General features: G+C 46.5%; 2 protein-coding genes across 2 annotated transcripts; both read left to right on the top strand.

Moving 5' to 3' along the window:
* Window positions 1-4,088: 4,088 nt before the first annotated feature.
* LOC146762471 (E3 ubiquitin-protein ligase Topors-like) lies at window positions 4,089-5,379 on the top strand. Its single transcript, XM_085542696.1, has one exon. The coding sequence runs from the start codon at window positions 4,263-4,265 to the stop codon at window positions 5,322-5,324; it is 1,062 nt and encodes a 353-aa protein (XP_085398822.1). The 5' UTR covers window positions 4,089-4,262; the 3' UTR covers window positions 5,325-5,379.
* Window positions 5,380-5,487: 108 nt separating this feature from the next.
* On the top strand, window positions 5,488-8,463 carry LOC146762470 (E3 ubiquitin-protein ligase Topors-like). Its single transcript, XM_085542693.1, has 2 exons — window positions 5,488-7,051; window positions 7,268-8,463. Exon 2 carries the CDS (start codon window positions 7,338-7,340, stop codon window positions 8,406-8,408), a length of 1,071 nt encoding a protein of 356 aa, XP_085398819.1. The 5' UTR covers window positions 5,488-7,051; window positions 7,268-7,337; the 3' UTR covers window positions 8,409-8,463.
* The last annotated feature ends 6,456 nt before the right edge of the window (window positions 8,464-14,919 follow it).

Raw genomic sequence — 14,919 nt, 5'->3', positions numbered from 1 at the left:
TGGTGCCTGAGCCACTATTTATCATCATGCCTGTCAGCACAGCTCTGTCCTGAGGCAGTAGCTGCTAAGAGACATGGGAGGAACTGGCCCCTTGTTACAGACAGGCGGTTTGGTGAGGTGAGCCACAGCCACTGGGGCCTGGCCAGCCCATTGCACGTGCTGGCAGAGCACACCAGCAGTACACAGCAGCCCTGATGTGGGCTGTTAAGCCAGACACCAGCTTGACAGCTGCCTGCACCTCAGTCCAGCCCTGGGAACCTGTTTGGCAAGGCCCACAGGGACAAAGGAACTCAACAGCATCTGCTCAATGCCTGACCCAGTGACAGCCAGCTGCAACAGGCTGAATGACAGCAACCATCTGAGCGGTGGGCATCAGAGGTGGGTGGAAGAGTCCCCAGCACTCAGTTCAAGGTGTGGCTTTAGCAGTGGGAGCTGCTTGCTTAGCCCCAGGGTGCTGCACTGCCTAAATCCACCTGCCATCATCCCAGAGTAGGACATGGTATTCCTGGCATGATGTGCCTGGCTGAACGAAGCTGCACATTGACACCCCTGGTGTGTTGTGAACCGCGACTATGGGAGCAAGATATTCTAGGGCTGAGCACAAGAAAGGACATTGAGATCAGGTGTGTGTACATTCCCAGGTTCAGCTGGCAGGTTTCCCTAGGAGGCTGGTTTGTGGGCAGTCATGCACAAACCTCCAGAAGTGTAGAGGTTGGCCTCTTGCCATGCAGAGCTGAACTAGGTGGCAGCCCCACTCAGGAGGTTTCAAGTTCAAAGCTGCACCTTGCCTTTCACCAGGAAAGCATTGTGTGAGCAGACACTGCTTGTCACCATATTAGGTGCACCCAGTAGCACTGACTGAGATAGACTGCCAGAACAGCTTTGGACTGAAGTGGCATGAGCCAGGCGCCAGGCTAACAGCTAAGAGATGGTGTGTTGATGCCATCTCTGGGTTGACGTGACTGCAAGGCCCAGGCTTAAAGAGCTCAGCTCAGCCCGCAAGCCAGATGGGATGGGGTTAAGTTCCTTTCATTGGTACTCAGCGAGAAGACAAGGGGTAATCATAGAATCGTAGAATCATAGTTCACCCAAGTTGGAAGGGACCCATGGACCCATAAGGATCATCATCTCCAACTCCTGGCTCCACACAGGACCACGCAAAAATCAGACCATATTTCTGAAAGCACTATCTCAATGTTGCTTGAACTCTGGCAGCTTGGGACCATGATCATTGCCCTGGGCAGCCTGTTCCATGCCCACCACACTCTGTTGAAGAATTTATTCCTAACATCCACCTGACACTCTCCTAACAGAGCTCCATTCTTTGCCTGGTGTCAGTGCTGGGCCTGATGCACCCCAGGGTACAGTTGGACTTCCTAGCTATTATACAAGGTTGAAATGAAAAAGTTCATGACCCTATGAAAAACACTTGACATAAAAGAAAAGAAAAAAAATAAAAAAGAAGAATAAAAAGAAAAAAAAATCCTAAAATTTGTATACCTAGATAATTAAAATAAAAAACAAACATGAAGTAATTTTGGCTTTAGAAGCATGATTCATTTTACAAACCCCAAACCAAAGAGATCTAAAATTATAATTTGGAAAGCAGGTCATTTTAAAGTCTCAGTACTTTCAAGTCATCATCAGGATATTAAAGGACATGAGTGCAGCACATAGTGTGGGGGAAAGAGCAGAAGAAAAACAGAGGAATTAAGTATCCATCCAACATAATACTTTACAGCTACTAGCAATGAATGCAGAGAGTCTGGTTTGAGCATTTACAGAAAGGTTTAAAAAGTTACTTCATTCACAATTCTTAAAGAACATACCAAACAACATGCCAAACATTCATATACCAAGGAGAATGTCTGTCAACACTTTGCCCTTGAAAATGTCCAGATCTGGCCTGAAGGACAACACTGTACTGTCCTGGCTCTCCAGTTCATTTTGATCTCTTCAGGTCTCCGTGCATGTCATGTGCAGAACCAACTGTACTACGTGACACCTGCAGGACTTGATGTGACCAATCAGGTGAGAAGGAAAAAATAAAATAAAATACCAAAACAGTGGGTGAAAAGAACACAGAGAAAAGGTTAGGTCGACCATGGAGGTGGTGGACTTGCCGTCCCTGGCAGTGTTCGAGAGGCGTCTGGATGAGGAGCTATGAGATATGGTTTAGTGGTTTGCCGTAGCTACAGTAATGGGAGAATGGCTAGACTAGATGATCTTGTAGGTCCTTTCCAACCTTGTGATTCTATGATTCTGTGAAGCCCCTGCACAGGCACAAACTGCAATACAGGAAGTTTCATCTGAACATAAAGGAGAACTTCTTTACTGTGAAGGTGACAGAGCACTAGAACAGGCTGCCCAGAGAGGTTGTGGAGTCTCCTTCTCTGGAGATATTCAAGACACACCTGAACACTTTCCTATACAACCTACTGTAGGGAATCTGCTTTAGCAGGGAGCTGGGCTAGGTAATCTCCAACCCATACAGTCCTGTGTAAAGTGTTCAGTCTCCCTCTTGATGCCAAATTTTTATCTCCAGAAATGTGAGTATTTGGGCTTGCTATGCTAAGCTATTGTATGATATTATTTTAGTAATTCTAGCTCCTTTAGGTCTGGAGAGAATTAATAAAAGATGAAGATTCAAGTGGGAAAACCATTTCTGAGTGCTCTTCTATGATAATATTATCCTGTAGTCTGCAATTATCCTGTTCTCAGGCCTCCTGTAAAATTTGTGCAATCGAATAATGCAGTCCAAGAATTTTCTCCCTAACCCTCATAAAAAACCTTCTTCTGATGTTGCATGCCAGCACCAGAAAATACGAGACACTACTTTCAGAGCAGTCCACAAAATAGCAGTGGAACAGTAGTGTTACTGATCAGTTCAAATTATGACAGATATTATGTGTGTGATCACGCTGGAAATAAAAGTATTAATTTTGGAGGAACAGACACAAAAAATCATGTCAAGTCATAAAATTTATAGTAATATGTCCTGTGTGTGCCTTTGAATTTAGATGTAAATTGTGTCATTAGCTGTACTTGAATTATTTTGTCTTCTGAAAAATAAGAGGTTATCTCAAAAAAAAAAAAAAAAATCAGGTTATTGTCAATGTTTTGTCAGACTAGTCAGTGTTAATGCATGACTTCTAGTATAGGCCTCTAGCAGCTGCTGGATCGAGGCTTTAACCTCAGTAAGGGAGTCACTGATCTTTTGTATTTCACACGTACAAACAAATATCACGGCTTTTGGACAATCTAAAAAAGTGCACTGGAGATGCTTTCAAAATTTCTGAAGTAGAATAAAACCACTGAGAGCCTTCAGAAGGAGGATGCACAATATCAGTGTATGCACTGGAAATCATCTTCTACAAGTATTTTTCTTTATTAAAAATAAGCCTAATAAACTAAGGGGAGAAATTAGCCTTTGAAAATCATCCGCCCCCCACACACCCTCCTCCCCCCCCACGGCCGTTTTTTGTTTGTTTGTTTCTATAGAAAGTCTGTATTATAAAGAAAGTAAAGTAAATCTATGGAAGATCATGACAAAATCCATGAGTAGTAATGCATGTGTCAAGCTGAGATCTCTATATGCTTCAGCTCAGCCTACTGCATGCACCCTCGGTGGGAAGGAAAAATGTGCCTGAGCCAGAGAGTGGGGAGGTGTGAGCCCTCTCTGTGGTGGAACAAGGGCTGCAGTGACATCACTGAGCAACAGGCTGTGATGCCATGGAGCTTTGGGCGCTGGCAGGGCCTGGCCCAGTCAGTCTCGAGCCTGGACTCCTGCCGAGCGAGTGTGTGCGGCCTGGAGGTGGAGCGAGGATTTTACTTGTGTGTTGGGCTGTGCTTTGGGGACTGCTGGCAGCTGCTCTCAGTGCCCATCCCTACAGCCATCACCTGGAATCCCCTGGCCTGCCTGGTTCAGGCAGCTGGGGTCTCACGAGGTGCACGTGCAGCAGCACAGGTGAGCTGGGTGGGGAGGCGTCCCCCAGGGTGGTAATGGGGTGAGCTCTGGGATGGGGGAGCTGCCAGGACCGGGGCGGCAGTCTGAGCCCGTGAGAGCGTCAAGCATTGAGTGGCACAGGTGTGGGGTTAGGAGGGTTTCCTGCTGAGGGAGCAGGACGTTTCTTCTGCCTGTCCCAGAGACAGAGAATGACCACGGCCTCTCTCCCTCTTGCAGTGCACAACTTTCACTGCTGAGGCGCTGTCGAGGGAGAGCAATTCATCTTCACTCCCCATCAGGCCACAGCGTGAAGACCATGGCAGCAGAGGAGGCGTGGACATGTCCCATCTGCCGTGACGTGCAAAAGGACATTGCCTATGCAGTACCGTGCCGTCACGAGTTCTGCCTCGGCTGCATCCTGCGGTGGGCCAAGCAGAAAGAGACCTGCCCGCTCTGCCGCAGAGCCATGGAAGTTGTTAAGGTTGCTGCGTGGGACGACGACAGCGACCTGGATTTCATCATCTGTCCCCCAGCACCACCAGTTCCTGCCTGCTTCCAGGCAGGCATCGCTCAAATCTACAGCCCCCAGCACGATGCGCCATCCCCTCCACCCCTTCTGATGCTGCCAGAGGAGGAGGAGGCTGTGGAGGCAGAGGAGGGGCGTATGGTGGGCGGTCTGCTGCTGGAGGTCTGGGCAGCCCTGTTCAGGCAGCACCAGGAGATCCTCGACCCTGTGCTGCCATGGCTGCGCCAGGAGCTGCGAGCCATCCTTGGGACACAGTGGTGGGAGGCAATGGCAGTCGAGAACCTCATCCTCAACACCCTGTGTAACATCGGGCTGGACAGCGAGGCCCTGATCCGGCTGCTGCAGCCTGCCCTGGGGGACAGAGCGGAGACGCTCATCCAGGGCCTTGTGGACGCCGTTGTGAGCCGGTGGGGCGAGGAGGCCCACGGGCAGCTGGGCCTCCAGGGCGTCCACGTGTCCGGAGGGCAGGAGGAGGGCCCTGCAGCCAGCGGGCAGGAGGACAGCTCTGAGGCCGCCCCTGGCCCCGCAGCCTCCCCACCAGGGACCGTTACATCAATTCCCAGACCCAATGGCAGCACTGAAAGTGCCAGCAGAGAGGAGCAGCCCAGCACACCACAGGCTGTCCTCCATGGGGATCCCAGTCACACCCCTGCTGTGCACATCCAGAGGCAACAGGAGGAACCCCAGGCGGAGATGGAGCAGCTGGCAGCAGCAGATCCCTCTGCTCAGGGCAGCAGCCCCTCCGCTCCTGGCTGTACAGCTGTGAGGGCCCGGCGGCCCCGTAAGAGAAGGGCTGGCAGTGACCTGGACCCACAGCAGCCCTGCAAGAAGCCACCCCCTCGGAAGCACTAGCGGGGATGGCATTTCTCTTCAATTAAAAAAAAATAAAGTGAGATAAAAAAGATTACACAGAGCCTCCCTGTTTTATGGGTTGTAAGGGTCCTCTACAGAGATTATCATCACATTCAAACCCAATCCTAATGGAGGTTTCCCACTGTCTGTTACACAGGAAGATGTCCAGGTGAGTTCTGAGTATCTCCAGGGAAGGAGAAATCAAACCCAACAGCCTCTCTGGACAGCCTCTTCCACTGTTCTGTAATCCTCACCTTAAAGAACTTATTCCTCGTGTTCAGATGGAACTTCCCATGTTCCATTTTGTGCCCACTGCCCTTTGTTGTTGTCTGAATCAAACATTTCTTCCGCATTAGAACAAGATACGAAATTTCATTTCATGCTCTCTGCTGCTGTTGTTTTTTCTGGGGGTCTTTATACGTTAGTGGGGTGGGGGGTCTCTGATAGTTTCCATCACTTATCCTCTAGATGAACCTTCCCCATGCATGCTCAGTATATAGGTGAAGTAATTCATAATCATTGACATTAGGAAGATGGAGCAGGTTGTATACACAAAGCCTGCAGCTCCTGTCTGTCCAACCTGGACAGACACATCTCTGAGCCTTACTGACATTTGGTGCTGGACAGATGAGACCTGAGTAACAGAGAATTTAAGGAGGAGAAGCTAAATAATTAGCAATACACATGTACAGCTAGCAGCAATTTATGTCTAGTCAGCATGAACATATATGTAATATTGTGTCATGCACGTTTCAAGAATACCCTGCAGTAGACTGATCAAACCAGAAGACAAGTCATAACGTGTCCATGGAAGCGCCTGAAGAGGCATCGGGAAGACCTGGCAAGTCCCCCTCACCCCTCCCCCCCTTCAATTTGTGCTCTTTGTTTAACAGAGGAAGTGCCCTCTGGATGGAATGGAAGGAGCCCTGGAGAGAATCACCATATCAACGTGATAAGGGGAGGACTGAGACATCTTGGAAACAGCAGGACAACAACTGACTGGCACGACTTAGCACATGAATCAACAAGTGTCACAATGTAGTTAACAAATGTAAATCATTGGTTAGATTGTGAATCTGGGGTACCCAGCCAGTGGGAAAATGGGGGAAGGGGGAAGGCGTGGGGGAGACAAGGTACAAATGCTGTACTATTGTGTCCATAAGCACAATCTGGCATGCAGGACAACCACCATTGCAATTGTGAATAAAATCCGCTTTTATCAGAGACAGCCATCCTGAATAAATTATTTGGTTATGTCCGAAATTCTGTCACTGGGATCTGCTGAATGAAGACTGGTCACACCCACATGACTCTCTTCCATAGGGTATTTACAAGCATTAAGAAGATCCTCCCTAATTCTTCTTTGTGCTGAAGAGACCTGGGTCCCTTATCCTTTCCCCATAGGAGCAATGCTCCATGAGCAAACATATGAGTGAGTGCTGTGGTGGCACAAGGGCTGCGGTGACATCACTGAGCAACAGGCTGTGATGCCATGGAGCTTTGGGCGCTGGCAGGGCCTGGCCCAGTCAGTCTCGAGCCTGGACTCCTGCCGAGCAAGTGTGTGCGGCCTGGAGGTGGAGCGAGGATTTTACTTGTGTGTTGGGCTGTGCTTTGGGGACTGCTGGCAGCTGCTCTCAGTGCCCATCCCTACAGCCATCACCTGGAATCCCCTGGCCTGCCTGGTTCAGGCAGCTGGGGTCTCACGAGGTGCACGTGCAGCAGCACAGGTGAGCTGGGTGGGGAGGCGTCCCCCAGGGTGGTAAGGGTGTGAGCTCTGGGATGGGGGAGCTGCCAGGACCGGGGCGGCAGTCTGAGCCTGTGAGAGCGTCAAGCATTGGGTGGCACAGGTGTGGGGTTAGGAGGGTTTCCTGCTGAGGGAGCAGGACGTTTCTTCTGCCTGTCCCAGAGACAGAGAATGACCACGGCCTCTCTCCCTCTTGCAGTGCACAACTTTCACCGCTGAGGCGCTGTCGAGGGAGAGCAATTCATCTTCACTCCCCATCAGGCCACAGCATGAAGACCATGGCAGCAGAGGAGGCGTGGACATGTCCCATCTGCCGTGACGTGCAAAAGGACATTGCCTATGCAGTACCGTGCCGTCACGAGTTCTGCCTCGGCTGCATCCTGCGGTGGGCCAAGCAGAAAGAGACCTGCCCGCTCTGCCGCAGAGCCATGGAAGTTGTTAAGGTTGCTGCGTGGGACGACGACAGCGACCTGGATTTCATCATCTGTCCCCCAGCACCACCAGTTCCTGCCTGCTTCCAGGCAGGCATCGCTCAAATCTACAGCCCCCAGCACGATGCGCCATCCCCTCCACCCCTTCTGATGCTGCCAGAGGAGGAGGAGGCTGTGGAGGCAGAGGAGGGGCGTATGGTGGGCGGTCTGCTGCTGGAGGTCTGGGCAGCCCTGTTCAGGCAGCACCAGGAGATCCTCGACCCTGTGCTGCCATGGCTGCGCCAGGAGCTGCGAGCCATCCTTGGGACACAGTGGTGGGAGGCAATGGCAGTCGAGAACCTCATCCTCAACACCCTGTGTAACATCGGGCTGGACAGCGAGGCCCTGATCCGGCTGCTGCAGCCTGCCCTGGGGGACAGAGCGGAGACGCTCATCCAGGGCCTTGTGGACGCCGTTGTGAGCCGGTGGGGCGAGGAGGCCCACGGGCAGCTGGGCCTCCAGGGCGTCCACGTGTCCGGAGGGCAGGAGGAGGGCCCTGCAGCCAGCGGGCAGGAGGACAGCTCTGAGGCCGCCCCTGGCCCCGCAGCCTCCCCACCAGGGACCGTTACATCAATTCCCAGACCCAATGGCAGCACTGAAAGTGCCAGCAGAGAGGAGCAGCCCAGCACACCACAGGCTGTCCTCCATGGGGATCCCAGTCACACCCCTGCTGTGCACATCCAGAGGCAACAGGAGGAACCCCAGGCGGAGATGGAGCAGCTGGCAGCAGCAGATCCCTCTGCTCAGGGCAGCAGCCCCTCCGCTCCTGGCTGTACAGCTGTGAGGGCCCGGCGGCCCCGTAAGAGAAGGGCTGGCAGTGACCTGGACCCACAGCAGCCCTGCAAGAAGCCACCCCCTCGGAAGCACTAGCGGGGATGGCATTTCTCTTCAATTAAAAAAAAATAAAGTGAGATAAAAAAGATTACACAGAGCCTCCCTGTTTTATGGGTTGTAAGGGTCCTCTACAGAGATTATCATCACATTCAAACCCAATCCTAATGGAGGTTTCCCACTGTCTGTTACACAGGAAGATGTCCAGGTGAGTTCTGAGTATCTCCAGGGAAGGAGAAATCAAACCCAACAGCCTCTCTGGACAGCCTCTTCCACTGTTCTGTAATTCTCACCTTAAAGAACTTATTCCTCGTGTTCAGATGGAACTTCCCATGTTCCATTTTGTGCCCACTGCCCCTTGTTGTTTTGGGAACTATACTGAACTTTCAAACAATCATTATAAAGGAAGCATTCGGATTTAAGACACAGGACAAAGCAGGTATCAGTTCTAGAACTGCATCTGCTATACTGACATACATGGTCTACTGAGATTTCTAGGAATGAAAGAGAACAAAGGAGACACATATGAAGCATTGAGTCTTTATATGGAAGAAAATAAATCCAGAAAAATAAGCCATTTTTTCTTTTGGAGGTTGTACCCGACTTCTGCCTGATTTATCTAGAGGGTTTTTTTTTGTTGCTGTTGCATTCTTAGAGAATCTTGCACAGAACTGGGCACAGCTCACTGAAAATTCATACAAGCAGGAAGAGCACTGCTGCTCTGTGCATCGCATGCCAGAGTCAGAACAGCAGCTCTGTATCTGGGCAGCCTGCTATGATTAGCACTGGCTTACCACACTATGCAGAAACATTAACTCTTCCACACAAGCACTTCCCCAACCATCCAGCTCTCCGGATGGATGAAACAACTCAGAAAGAGCTGCTTTCCCCCAGTCACTGTGCTCTCTCTCTGATATTGAAGGCACAAGACACAAACTGAATGTGGTGCATTCACCAATTGGAAATCTGGGATCTTAAATATTAACCTTTCTCCTTAACAATCAATCATATCCAGTGTAATTCATGATAGGAAGCCAAAGCACTGGGCCTGTTCCTGCAGCGTAAATTCAGTACTCCTTTCTCTCCTGTTCCCCCCTCACCACCTTTTTTTTGTTTGTTTCTTTTCCTTAATGGAACTATTTGTGCAAATAAACATGCTGAAGCTGGGCACCCACTGCTCTTTCTTTTCCAGCATCCAATGATTCAGATCCACCAGAAGGAATGCTGATAGTTACAACACAGTACTAGGTTGAAAACTAAAGCAAATACATAAATAAATAAACCAAGAGCAGGTATCATGTCTGATTAACAAACTTATGAAATTCCAGGCATTTCTTATGAAACTTGAGATTTTTTTTTTAAATCTGTTTCTGTCTTAATTCCAGAAAGTTTTCTTGAGATCAGTTTACTACCTACAGAAGAAAGAAAAATTTTGTGCCAGACAGCATGCAGCTGCCTGCATTCTGGCCTTCCACCGAGCTGCCTTGAAACAATGGTAACAACAAAGGTACAGAATGAACTGGACCACTGTGTTTTCCATTCATCTTTGTTTTTTTTTTTCCAAACCCATCTTGGAGCTGTTTAAATGATAACATTATGAAGGTAGGCAGCCCTTGTAAAATACCTCTCATGAAAACAAGCCTTTGTAATTGACTTTTTCTTTTGTATGACCATACTGATCTTTCTGCCTTTGTAAAATACCTCTCATGAAAACAAGCCTTTGTAATCAACTTTTTCTTTTGTACAACCATACTGAACTTTCTTCCCCCTAGGTGCTTCCCCCTTGTACTGTCCAGGCTGTAAGGATCCAGCAAGATGCCAGCTGTAGCACATGCAGACATATTTACTTGTGTCCTACCACCTTCTGTTTGCATTCCCTAAGCACCTCTCTTGGAAATGAGCAGTCATATATCACACTTAAAGCATAGGCTCATCCTCAGGAGACATTAGATATTGCAATGCCTAAAATTTCACCTTTGAATGGGATCTACTGATCTTTTTCTCCTGTTCTTTAAATCCCTTATAAGCAATCTATGGCATTGCCTCACTGAACAAAGCAAGAGAGAGGCAATTACCTGGTAATATTTCACATTCTCTAAGAAAGTCCTAAACACAATGAAAGTTCAAAATCCTAACCAGCATTAACTGGGAACACTTTATACCTAATTATGAATGGAAGAAACTAACAAAATTCTGTTGAAACAAATAAGCTATGGTAACCAAGAACCTGCTGCTGGATAGATCCAGTTTTTATCATGTGACCAAATTTAAATAAAATAAAAAGTAATTCAGAGTTTTTGTGTTCTAAATCACATAGTAAGTGACCAGAGTGTTCCACTCTCCACCTCCACAGACTGAATTAGTCCTGGGTTCTGTGAGGTTTATTTGGATTAAAAGAATCTGTAGGGAGGAGCTATCTGCTAAAACTCAGCCTGAGGTAGAAAGAATAAAGAAGCAACCTACCATTTGCAATGGATTAAATGCCTGAAAAAAACAAAGTGAACTTGATCTGCCAGGAAGACTTATCCAGAACTGTAATGCTCGTATATTTAGGATCAATGCACGTTAACGTAGTATGTTTGCATCACAAACACAAAGCCAGCATTCATACCACAAACTGGAAGGCCATGTCCTCAACAAAATTATCGTGTGAAGATGCAGCACAACATTTTCCAAAACATATATGAAACTTAATAATGTCTTGAAAAATACTGACAGTTGGAAATAAAATAGCTGACAGAATAATGTCAATATGAAAGACAAAAAGAAAACCCGAAAACAAAACACCCAAATAATGGCATACCCTGTACAAGCACAGAGGTGTGCTGTGGTTGACATTTTTCAGTGAGACACTGGCAACTTTGTGGTTTCCTCTTTAAAGATGCCAGCAGAGTACCCAGTCATGATCCAAAATACGTAAGCAATTGAACATCAGGAATTCCAAAAGACACTGAGTGCAAAATGCTGGACAGATATCTGATATGCATACAGTTTCTGTACCATTGTCTTTAAAATATCTCCAAGATGGCTGCATTGGTCATAGTGCCAGAAAAAACATCAAGCATATGTTTTTCAGTCTAGTAGCATCTGTAGCCAGCACCTTGTCTTCCACCCGATGGGTTTAAGGACAAAATTCTCCTCATAGGCTCTCTTCACTGAGCTGAAACTTTGTTGGCTGTGAAATCCACTTTCCCAGTTCCCAGGCGCTTGGAAAAGAAACATACTGCCTATTTTCATTAATTTGATATGGGACTTGATCAACTCCAACTTCCATATGCTACTATTTTATAAACAACAAGACAAAAGAGCAAACACACATAAAAAATTAACTTCACACAGCCTTTTATTGGCATTATTGTCATTTGTGGCTTATGTTACCCATAGTGCCCAAACTTACAAGAAGAGAGTATACCATCTGAGTTCCTATTGCAGCCCTCAGAGTAAGTGGCTTCTGTTCAGAGGAGCATCACAACAATGGCAGCTGGGGGTCAGTCGTTAAATCTCCAACATTGCCTACTTAAACAATAAATCTTAACGAAGCCGTTCATTTTTGTATCAAACACACAAATTTGCTTCCTGAACAAGGTCAGCATGCTAAGAACATGGGAGGATCAAGCCTAAATTATGGACTTATATGTGAAGGAATAGCTCCAGGATTATTCTTCTAACCTCCCAATCTAATCCTAGGAATATTTGTTGTATAAGATACAGTGTATCATAAAGGTTTTGTTACAATTGCTTTGGAATGTCCTGTACTCTCCATTTCCTGGTTTTGCCCTGCAGAAGCGACGCTCCTACCTTTCACTTATTACAAGATACCCCCTCTGCCATGCCATCACTCAGCCAGCACCTGCTGAGCTGATAAACAGATCGAATAGCAGGCTAATGATTTCGAAGCACCTGGGGAAGGTGGCCTGTAACACTGCCACATTCTCAGGCAAATGAACTGGAACAATTAAAAGGAAAATAAATGCATGTACTGAAAGACTAAATTGGATACTTTCTTATCTGCTTCCTTCCATTTCAAAGCACAGTGAGTTAACTAGGCCTGACTCTTTGGCATCAGCCCATTTCAATGGCACAGGTTTGTCTACCTAACAAAGCCCTTTTGTTTTCTACAGCTGTGAAACCTCAGTGCATTGTAACTTTCCAGTTTCCCAGGTTACCTTGGCACCAAACCATGCCATTGCCTGCAAAATACTTTTAACTGCAGATTTGAGAGAATATAATACCCAATATGAATTGAATTATGGCTTTCAGTGAATTCCCCAGAGCAGCAAGGCAGTGCTTAAAATCAGCTTTGCTCAAGAGGCCTCTGAAAGTCCTGGGCATAACCAAGGTCTACACTCTTTGCTCTGTCACAAACTGTATCACATTTTTCTTTATCATTCTATTTCCCTTGTATGGGAAATTGGTAATCACAGTCTGAACCTCTGATTAATCATCCGAGGCAAGTGTTGGGTCAGCTGTGGGAGCACAGGTGAGAGTAATTCAGCTTGACTCCACCTCTCCTAGACCTCATTTAAGGGCTGACCACCACTAAAGGAGCATCTCTTGGAGATTGCTGCTTAGTGGGGATTGACTCAGTGTTTCTTGGCAGGCTGAAGGCTTCCATATAGGTGAGTTTTTCTTGTAAATAACCTTTTGGATGTTTACTACCATCTTTACATTATTGTCACTGTATGACCCTTCATCAGGTTACCCTGTTGGGGTTATCCAGTCCAGAGAACTGAGAACAATCTTATTGCTCTCTGCAGTGCCCTGAGGAGGAGCAGTAGAGAGAGGTTCCAGGCTCTGCTCCTGCTACTGATGACAGGAAGAGAATAACACAAAGCTGCCTTGCAAGACAGTCAGACTGTATGTAAGGAAAAATGCTCTTTACTATGAGGGTAGTCAAACAGTAGAACAGGTTTCCCAGAGAGGTGGCTGATGTCCAGTATATGTCAGTGCTTAATAGGTATTTGGATAATGCTAGATTTTGGCTAGCCCTAAACTGCAATTGGACTTGATTATGTTTGAAAGTCCCTTCTGGATGTCTACCCTCCCCTCCAGAATAGGCTCATCATATGTAATGCTATGATTCCGTACATTTTCAGCTTCATTTATTGATGTAGACAGGGTCTGTGACCAATCTTTCCAAAATAATTAATTGTTAGGAAGTAGCACAGTTAAAGAAACTTTAAACTCTGGAGATAAACTCCTGCTCTATGGAAATAAATAAATAAAAATAAATAAATCTGTCTGATTCTGTGAGGGACAGGTGAAATTCCAAGCACATACACACAGAGTGTTAATAAGATACCCCAAGGCAAAACAGAATATAAACTGACATAACTACCTTTAGAAAATGTACTTCTGCTATTCTGTGGCTTCAGAAGGTCCCGGATGGATAAAATGGCAGTGAATCCATGTCACGTAGACTAAATGGGCAGGAAACATTTGCAACTACTGCAGTTTTAGTGTATAGTATAGACCAGTTGGCCTATAGCATAGAATACATATCAAGAAACTCCCTTCATGCCCTGTGCAGTACAGAATAATAATCGGGACTGGGGCTTTTTTGGTGGTTTTGGTTGGTTGATTTGTTTTTTGGGCTTCCAGCAGCTGTAAACAAATGTCTTAAAAAGCTCTTTTTTGGCCCTCTGCAGACAGACCTAAGGTCCTATGCACTGGACCAAACACTCAGCTAAACACGTACACACTGTACTCAACCAAATATATACGTAGGGTAACATGTGCATGTTACACATGTGTAACATAGTGTAACAGCAGGGTCTTCCAAATGGGATTTCTCTGGAGTTATTTAAGATCTCTCAGGGCAATGGCTTGCTGATGCTGAACACCAAATGAGTACTTTATAGCATCTCATCTGACAGAAACAAAAGTTGAACAAGAAAAGTACGGCTTTGTATCATTCAGGTAATAATTTGACTAGACATGGGAAGGTATAGGATTTAGCAGACATCAATGTGATGGGCAAAATACTTGAAAGTATCATTTTTTACTCTCTGTGTACAAGTTATCTACTAGAGTGAATGCAGCTGAAGTAACAAATCCTGATAAATCTCCCTTGTCCACGCTCTATGTAAACCTTAAAATATCACCATAGTACAGCACTTTTTTAAAAATTAAGTTTATTTGTATTTGTTGTTATTACTGCAGCACATGATATAAACTAAGTTCCCATTATATTGACCACCTACAATGTGTAAAATATCATACAGTCCTTGCTTGAAAAGGCTGACAACTTAAGTTCATGAAATACTTCGGCTCAATAAAGCTTCACATCTTGTCTGCAGCCAACAAGAGAGATGGCAGCAGAAGGCAATGAAGAATTCCAGGACAAAATCTGGCATCACTGAAGTCAGTTACAAAACTCTCACTACCTTCAGTGAAACCAGGACTGAAACCGTATGCTTCTGCTTTGTACTCCTTTGCTCAGATGAATCAAACCTGGCATATTTCTACTCTTTGTGACTTTGCACCAAGCCCATTTTTCCTGTAACTCCTGTTTATGAACTGCTAATAATATGAGAATATAATTAGGATG

Source organism: Coturnix japonica, chromosome 1 (genome assembly GCF_054131305.1).
Source record: "Coturnix japonica strain WE chromosome 1, WE-NBRP24, whole genome shotgun sequence".
Classification (NCBI taxonomy): domain Eukaryota; kingdom Metazoa; phylum Chordata; class Aves; order Galliformes; family Phasianidae; genus Coturnix; species Coturnix japonica.
Note: the sequence above shows the minus strand (reverse complement) of the source record. Positions and strands in the feature narration are given on the sequence as shown.